Source organism: Myotis davidii, unplaced genomic scaffold (genome assembly GCF_000327345.1).
Source record: "Myotis davidii unplaced genomic scaffold, ASM32734v1 scaffold37, whole genome shotgun sequence".
Taxonomy (NCBI): Eukaryota; Metazoa; Chordata; class Mammalia; order Chiroptera; family Vespertilionidae; genus Myotis; species Myotis davidii.
This window is the reverse complement of record NW_006289395.1, coordinates 1,478,582-1,487,775: the sequence shown is the minus strand read 5'-3', so window position 1 is coordinate 1,487,775 and position 9,194 is coordinate 1,478,582. Positions and strand designations below refer to the sequence as shown.

General features: G+C 55.8%; 1 protein-coding gene across 1 annotated transcript in view; it reads left to right on the top strand.

Annotated features, from left to right (window-relative positions):
- Positions 1-97: 97 nt before the first annotated feature.
- Positions 98-9,194, top strand: part of CCDC42 (coiled-coil domain containing 42) — a 14,098-nt gene continuing 5,001 nt past the window's right edge. The window contains exons 1-5 of the mRNA XM_006761677.1: positions 98-462; positions 807-912; positions 1,202-1,306; positions 2,786-2,983; positions 8,902-9,123. Coding sequence (XP_006761740.1) covers positions 380-462; positions 807-912; positions 1,202-1,306; positions 2,786-2,983; positions 8,902-9,123 — 714 coding nt within the window. The 5' untranslated portion in view covers positions 98-379. The remainder of the gene's footprint in view (positions 463-806; positions 913-1,201; positions 1,307-2,785; positions 2,984-8,901; positions 9,124-9,194) is intronic.

The following is a 9,194-nucleotide window of genomic DNA, read 5'->3' as shown; positions in this document are numbered from 1 at the left end:
ACACCCCGCCCCTCCACCGAACCCCGTTTCCCTTCCTCCCGCCTGGACGCCAGCATCTACCCAGCCCAGCTGCTTCCCTCAGTCCCTGCGGGCCCCAGCCAGCGAGGGTCAGCGGGGCCAGAGGTCAGAGGGCGAAGCCCAGCTCCAGGGGTGGTCCACGGAACCGGCGTCCTGTTGCTAGGTAACCAGGTCTCTGGTGGCTGCTGCTCTCAGCCTCCAGCCGTTTTCCGGGGGAGTCACTCAGACCCGCGCCCCCTGGACCCTGAAAAGCAGGCAGAAAGGAGAAGCAAGCGCCGACCACCCCCGAGCTACCTGGGGCTCCACCACCCACTCTTTTCCTGCGGAGACTGGGCTGCCCGGGCCTTAGACCGCCGCCACCATGAGTCTGGGCATCATGGAGGAGGAAGACCTGGCCGAGTACTTCCGGTTGCAGTATGGGGAGCGGCTGCTCCAGCTGCTGCAGTGAGTGCCTAGGGCCGGGGCCGCCCCCTCTGCGCCTGGGACCTCCCATTGCCACCCGCGTCCCACCTTCCAACCCCTCCCTCTCCTATAGCCCAGCGACCCAAATGGTCCTGCCCCTTCACCTGGCACCAATCCACCCCCATCACCGATCCCCACCCCTCACCACGCGCCTCACCTTGCTCCTTGGACATCAGCACAGCCCTCTCTCCCTCGCAGCACACCATTCCCTTCACTCAGACAGGGACAGGCTCCCTTCCCTCCCCATGGCTGCCTGTGTCCCTGGGACCTTCCCAGCCCAGCCTGCCCCAGCCCGCCCCAGCCCCTCTGGCCCATCTCTTGGACAGGAAGTTCCCCCACATTGAGGAGCAGTCGGATTCCCCGTCCATCCAGCTCCTGGAGAAGAAGAAGGAGGCCAAGATCATGCACCATGCCATGCTGCACAAGAAGGAGGTGGGAGGCTGGGGGAAGGGTGCAGGGGCCACAGGGACAGCGCCTCATTTTGTGGGTGGCTTTGGCCAACGCCAGGGGCCCTAGATGGTGGCTCTGTGTTCCCTCTGCAGACACAGGAACAATCCCAGGCTTTGGGGGTGCCAGTGTCCCGGGATGCTCTGCTCCGAGCCAGGCAGGGGGTGGAAAGTGGGGAGGCCTGGGGAGAGAGGCGCGGGGGCAGAGGATGCTGGGGCCTTCCTCGGTTCCCACGCCAGCGGCCCTCCTGACCTTCCTGCTTCCTCCACCCAAGACGTTTCAGCGGAGAATGGAAGCCCTGAACCTGCGCTGGGAGGAGCTGGGCGTCAAGGAGGCCCAGCTGAAGGCCCACATTCAGAAGTTTGAGCAGTTCATCCAGGTACCTGGTGTCGGCCTGCAGCAGGCCAGGGACACCCACACTCTTGTCCCCTCCGTGTCCCGCCTGTCCTTTTCCTCCTTGCTTTGGCTGATTCCTCACCCTGGGTTAGAAGTCTCTCCGTGCTCAGCAATGCCTGGGGCTTCCCCCTTTAGGTCCCCGCTTATTGCTGTTGGTAATTCCTTGTTTACCTGCCAGTCTCTGCTCCTTCTAGATTTCCGCTGACCATTTCCATACCCATACCTGGTATACATGATGTATTGAATGAATGAATGCGCTCGGGGCAGGGCTCGGAACTTGGAGAAACAAGGATAAATCAGGCAGAGTTTTAGTTTCCCCCAATGACCCCATCCTTCCCTCCTGGCACGGAGGGTCCAGGGAGGGGGTGGTTGGAGGACCAGGCACCAGAGTCCACTCTGAGGCAACTCCTCCCGATTGGTCCCCTGAGGAGCGATCTCACCATTTAAAACCCAGATTTCTCCCAGGAGAAAGGGCTGGCCCAACTCCAGGGAGAAATCGCTGCTACGGGGGCGGCCTGCTCTAGAGCCTCTTCTGTGTTGCTCTGGGCCTAACCCGGGTGGGAAAGGAAGCTGAGGGACCAGGCATATTCTCCAGAGGTGCAGTTCCTCTTACCAACCAGAGGAAAGCGAATGGAGTGGCTGGGGCAGCAGGAAATTTGGGGGCGAGAGTTCTCCAAACGGCCACCAGTGACCGCAGCATCGCTTGTTCCAAAGGCAGGCCCTGGCACTCCCCTCCCCTTGCTTTCAGAGGCCCGAGGTCGGGCCCAGGCAACTACATTTTTAAGAAGTTCCTCCAGGGATTGTGATGCACAGTTGGACTTGAAAACCACTGGCTTAGGCCCTTCAGTCTTCTCCTGGGCTGACGGGGACAGTGCCAATCCTCTGTGTCCTCCCCACGTGCCCCCAAAGGCACCAGCACACACACCGTCCGTTTGGGATCAGGGAACGGAGTCGCACGCGTGCCCTGTGAGGGGCGGGCTCGCCCTCTAATCTTGGGGGGGCGGAGGGGCTTTGCAGAAGGAGGCAGAAGAGGGGTCAGCCTGAATTGCAGTAACTGAGTGTCCTGTCTTTTTGTGGGCATGGAATTGCACGCATCTGCTCCTCCTGCCTGAGCCTGACGCCAGTGGGAGCTCCTAGCTGCATGCTCTCTGGCATGGCCTTGCCCCAGGCCCTCTGGAGCAGGCCCCTCTCCTAGCTCATCTCCCTGTGGCTTGAGCACTGTTGCCCCAGCTTTTGGAAGGAAGAGGGGGGCTACTGCCTCTCCCTTCTGCAGTCGGAGAAATTGAGGCAACAGGTACCCAACCGGGAGACATCTCAGGCCTTCTTGCCCACCTGGATGGCCCCTGCCCACCCTCAGGGTGACCTGGGCTCAGCAAACAGAGGCCCCGGGTGGGGGCATCACCAGCTGGGCCCCAGGGAGGACAGGGCGAGCGCCTGGCAGACACCACCTCCCTGGCCCCAGGAGAATGACCAGAAACGGATCCGCGCCCTGAAGAAAGCCAACAAGGAGAGAGACCTCAAGAGGCAGCGCATGCGTGAGCTGGCCAAGGCCAAGCAGGAGATGGCGGCCCTGCGGCTGCAGCACCAGCAGCTGAGCGGCAAGCTGCAGAACTACTCCATCTTCAACAAGTACCTGGAGAAGGTGGTGGAGAGCTCTGAGGCGAGTGGGGGCAGGAGGGGAGACTTCCTCGGCCCCACCTCCCCGGCCCAGGCCTGGGGCTACAGGAGGTGGAGGGACCCTCTGGGGGGGATGCCCACCTACTCTGAGGGCAGCTGGGAAAGGCCCCTGGTCGGGGCTGGGGCCTGGGCGCTGTACCTTGGTGTCTGGACAGGTGACCGCTGTGCCCATGCCTCTGAATGGTGGTGTGCGGTGTGTGTGGGGAAAGGAGGTTTCTTTTGGCTGCGCAGCAAGAAGCTTTGCAGGACGTGGCCTGCTTCTCTCCCAGCGTCCCCTCCTCCCCGGCGTTTTGTTGACTTGAGAGTCAATGGGGAGAGGAAGGGGGAGAAACTGGGAGACACCCAACCTCAGGCAGCGCTTGAGAGCTTAGAGCAGCGGTTCTCACCCTGTGGGTCGCGACCCCTTTGGGGGTCGACCGACCCTTTCACAGGGGTCACCTAAGACCATCGGAAAACACATATATCATTACAGATTGTTTTTGGGATTCATCACTATGCTTTCATTATGTTCACTTTGTCACAATGAAATTGGGGGTCACCACGACATGAGGAACTGTACGAAAGGGTCGCGGCATCAGGAAGGTTGAGAACCACTGGCTCAGTGTGTGCTGGGCCCTGGGCTTGGGGCTGCTCACGCGTGACTGCATTCAGTTCGCTCCGTGGCCCCGAGGAGGACGCGGAGGCTCGGGGAGGTCAGGGAAACTGCTCGGGGCCTCCCAGCCTGTGCCTGGCTGAGCGCTGGCCTCTAGCCGCTCCTCTGCGGGCCCCACAGTGCCACTGGCCACTGCTCTTCCTGAGTCACCTCGTTGCCAGAGCGACGGGAACTGCCCAGCCTCTTCCCACCCATGCACCCCACAGTCCAGTTGACCCTTCGCCAACAGGGTCAAGGCTTCCACTCAACAGCAGGCTGCCAGTGGTTAAGTTAGGGGGAGTCAAAGGCTGTATGTGGATTTCCCACTGCATGAGCATCATCACCCCTAAACCCATCATGGGCATCATCGCCCCCACGCCCTGCATGGGCGTCTTCGCCCCCAAGCCCTGCATTGTTCAAGGCTCAGCTGTATCCTCACTGTTGACACTCCTCCTTTAAGCACATCTTTGCCCTTTCCTCTGGGCCCCCTCCTCCCCTCCTGCTTTCCTTCGACCTCTGGCCCTTCCTCCTCAGGCTCCTCTGGGGCTCCTCGTCCCAGCTCCTTTCTGACACATTCCTCAGGTCTTTGTCCCGGACCCTCCACTCTTCTCCCTAATCAATCCCCTGGGCCTCCCTTGGGTGCCCCCATGTCAGTGGCTCTCCACGCTGTGTCCCCAAGCCCCATGTGACAGCAGGAGGTAGGGCCCCTTATCAGGGCAGAGGGCGGTATGAGAGGCCCTCTCGGTGTGGATCGATGCCTGTGGCAGCTGCGGAGAGACAAAGGATGCACTGAGGAGAGTGGCCTATACCTCGCTGTCCTGTGTCTCCCTCCTGAGTTCAGGCCCCTACATCTAATTTATCGTGTCTACAACTCATCTCATCTGCTTCCTGCCATCTCCAGGCCAGCCCACAGCTGGTGTGTCTGGTACTGGTGGGTGGCATGACCACCCTCCCCATACCATTCCACCCACAGCCTCCCACCCACAGCCTCCCATTCACAGCCCCCACCCACAGCCTCCCACCCGCAGCCTCCCACCCACAGCCTCCTACTCACAGCCTCCTACTCACAGCCTCCTACTCACAGCCTCCTACTCACAGCCTCCTACTCACAGCCTCCTACTCACAGCCTCCTACTCACAGCCTCCTACTCACAGCCTCCTACTCACAGCCTCCTACTCACAGCCTCCTACTCACAGCCTCCTACTCACAGCCTCCTACTCACAGCCTCCTACTCACAGCCTCCTACTCACAGCCTCCTACTCACAGCCTCCTACTCACAGCCTCCTACTCACAGCCTCCTACTCACAGCCTCCTACTCACAGCCTCCTACTCACAGCCTCCTACTCACAGCCTCCTACTCACAGCCTCCTACTCACAGCCTCCTACTCACAGCCTCCTACTCACAGCCTCCTACTCACAGCCTCCCACCTACAGCCTCCCATTCACAGCCTCCCATTCATAGTCTCCCACCCGCAGCCTCCCACCCACAGCCTAAGTATTTCTGGCATCCAGTCCCTGCCCCTTCCTCATCCCGACCACCAGTGTACCTCACCTGGAGCTCAAGTTTTTATGATCCCTGGCCACCAGTGTGGCCAGCATTCTGCAGCCAGTGCAATCCCCCACCTCTATTTCTTTCTCTCTTTCCTTCTTTCAACATATTTTAAGCACACTGAAAGGTATAGAGAAATATGAAATAGCATCCAAGTAGTCACCACAGCTTTGTCAACTCTTAATGTTTGCCCCTAATACTTTTTTCTTTAATACAACACTGAAGGTGATTGTGTGCCCCCTTCCAAACCCGTTCTTCTTCCCCTCTCCTGAGAGGTAACCGGCTCTCTGAGTTTCTCATTTCTCATTCACATGTTTGTCCTTATTGCTTTGGCAACATATTACATATCCACAAACTGCTAATACTATTGTACATGTCCTTTTGTGACTTACTTTTTCCCACCAATATTTTTAAAAACCTTTTTATTATGTAAAGTTTTGAACATACACAAAAATAGACAGAACAGTCTGTGACTGTCCATTACTCATCACCTAATTCCAACAATTATCAACTCACAGTCAAATCCCCCAAACCTCCCACCTCTGCCATTTTCAAGCAAATTATATTTTTTATCCATCAGTATTTCTGTATGTAACTCTAAAAAAAAAAAAGAGCTCTTTTTAATGTAGTCCCAATGCCATTGTCATGCCTAGGGGAAATGTGTTAGTAACTCCTTAATGTTAAATATCCAGTTGATGTTAAAAATTCCCCCATTCTTGCACAAATGCTTTTTGGACAGTTGGTTTGTTACAATCAGGGGCTGAACAAGGTCCCCACACTGCATTCGGTGGATATGTTTCTCGAGTCACAGACATGATGGTGACCAAAATTAGCCAAACCTGAAAAAGGACATATTGCGTGATTCCACCGATGTGTTTAAAAACAGGTAAGATGAGTCTTTGATGATAGAAGTCACAATTGTGATCTCCTTGGTGGTAGGGGACAGGAGACCCCTCTAAGGAAATTCCTATCAGCCCTTCTCCACACATAACTAGAATCCCGCCATAAAGGGAAGGACTCCTTAAAGAGACCCTTCCCTCCGTTAGCTACTTGGTCACTGTGTGGGTCTTACAGAAGCTACTTCAATGCTCGATTCTTTTCAGAATAGTGCGCTGGTTCTCCAGCATCCTCCCAAAGCGACCTGTCCTGTTGTGACCATCATTATGAACTCATGGATTTTTAACATGTTTGATAGGTTTTAATACTTTGCACCTTTTCTTCCTGATGTTCAAAGTGTCCCATCCTCGGACAGTGGGAGCCTCTTCAAGTTGGCACCTGAGGTCTTTTGCCATCAGCACTAAGTTTTGGAGAGGTGCCCCTGGTAGATCAGAGGTAGCCCATTCATCTCAACTTGAATGCTGTTGCACCATGTGCTGGGTGAACTTCAAAATATAGACATAAATTCTCCCTCTGCTTCTTAAAATCCTTCCGTGGATAAAGTCCACCCTCCTTCTCAGGGTTCACTGGGCACTTTTCTTCCTTCTCCAGGTGGATCTCTCCCTCCCCATCTTGAACTCGGGTCATTCATACTAAACTTCCTTGAGCTTCCTAAACAGGCCACACACACCCATGATCTTTAACCAGGCTCTTCCCTCTGCCTGTAATCCTTCCGCACCTTCCCCCCGCCCTTGCCCCTCCCCATGCCTTTGCCTGGCTGTCTTCTGTTCATACCTCTGGTCTCATTTTAGCCATCCTTTCCCTGAGGAAACCTTTTCTGTTTCCATCTCCTCTAATGCTGGGTTGGGTGGCCCTTCCCCACAGAGGCAGACGTGGGCAAAAGCCAGCAGGGCAGATCCCAGTCACCAGCCTATCACTGGAAATGCCATGCGGTGAACAACGTGCTCAAGGAGTGTCCCCTGGGTGGCCAGAAAGCTCGCTTTGATCAGCGCCTGGGGAGGGGAGTTGGCCCCTGGGACTGGTGCTCACACCGCCTCCGTCCCTTCTGTTGAGTGGGGCCTTCGAGTCAGGGCCAGCGTGGCCTGGCTCTGGACCAGTGGTTCTCAACCTTCCTAACGCCGCGACCCTTTAATACAGCTCCTCATGTTGTGGTGACCCCCAACCATAAAATTATTTCCGTTGCTACTTCATAACTGTAATTTTGCTACTGTTATGAATCGTCATGTAAATATCTGATATGCAGGATGTATTTTCATTGTTACAAATTGAACATAATGAAAGCATAGTGATTCATCACAAAAGCAATATGTAATTATATGTGTTTTCCGATGGTCTTAGGCGACCCCTGTGAAAGGGTCGTTTGACCCCCAAAGGGGTCGCGACCCACAGGTTGAGAACTGCAGCTCTGGACCATGCCAGAGGAGGCAGCGGAGCCTGGCAGGCCTCCTGACCCACTGGCACCCTCTGCAGTCTCTGCTGGAGGGAGGGCTCGGCAAATGTTGGATACCAGAGAGACCATATTGAAGTTATTACCCTCACAGTCCCCGTCCTGCCCCCTCCCCCAGTCAGAGATAAGGCTTATCATCTGCTGTAACCGACTATTTACTTGTCTGTCTGTTTTGCCTCCACACCACCCCAAATTGCAGGCTTTATAAGAGCAGGGTCTGCCTGGCTTATCTCCCGCTCTGTCCCTAGCAGTCAGCATAGTTCCTGGGTTGTAGTGGTTCTTGGTACATTCTTGTTAAATAGGATCATCATTGCCATGGGAAACGTCTCAGAATGCACCCTCCCCCTCCTGCAGACATGCAGTTCTCTCTGCTTCTTAAAATCCTTCAGGGGGTGAAGTCCACACTCCTTCCAGGGTTCCCTGGGCACTGTTTTTACTTCTCCAGGTCGATCTCTCCCTCCCTTTCACGAACTCAGGTCATTCATACTAACCTTCCTTGAGCTTCCTGACCATGTGACATATGCTCCATCATCTTTCCCCGGGCTGTTCCCTGTAGCAATGCGCAACCCTAAAATCACCTGGGAGGGGAGAGGGATTGAGGGGGGAGCTGCCAAATTCAGATGCCAGGGACCATGCAGACCTGTTGATTAATCCCAATCTCTGGGGGTGGAGCCTGCCAGGCGTCCTTTTTAAAGATCCCCCCATGATTCTGTTGCAGAAGACCAGAGAAAAACCAAGCCACGCTTAAGAGAAAAGGAGTTACATTTTATTATTAAATTCTGCGCAGGCCCAGAGAAAAAGGTGTCTTTCAAATTCTGGGCCCCCCAACATGGAGGAAACTCCTCTATTTATACTTTTTCCAGTCCTTTGTCTCCCAAATTTGGAATGAGACTTCCAGGCCTTCTGAGAAAGAAGGCCTGTGTGCGAAGAAGGGGCCATCAGACCATATCTCAAGGCCTGGCCTGGTGTCAGCACTGACGACTCTGTCTGGGCATAGTTTACGGCCTCTCTGGAATGGGAGTAGTCTTCTTTTCCTTATTATTTAAGCAAGCAAGCGTTTACAGAAGCCATACTATCAGGGTTAAAATTCCAAACAGCAGTTCTTATATAAGATGGATGCTTCAATTCCAACACGCAGCAAGACTGAGAACTCTGGGTCCAGGTGCAGGTACCCCTAACATATGGCCCATGGCCCATACCAACCCAAGAGGAGCAAGCAGCGGGACTCCAATGTACCCCGAGCTCCTGCCCCTTGACCTTGGCCTAGGCCCTAGGGCCTCCCTGCCAGGCCAAGGAAAATAGGGTAGAAGCTGGCGGGGAACCGGGGCAGCGGTAGGGCCCTGAGACTGCAGGGCTGTGAACAAGCCCCCATTGCAGTTCGAGGAGATCCACGAGGTGATGGCGCGGCACAAGACGCTGGTGAGCATGCACCAGGACCTCATGCAGTCGGCGCAGGAGGGCCAGGAGAAGATCGAGCGGGCCAAGGCGCGGCTGGCGCGCTACATGGAGGAGAAGGACGACGAGATCCTGCAGCACAACAACGAGCTGGCGCGCCTGCAGATGCGCTTCGACCGCGCCCGCAGCGACGTCATCATCTGGGTGAGCCACTCGTTGGGTGGAGGGAGGGACAGGTGCGCGGGAGGGGCACACACACACACACCACACACACA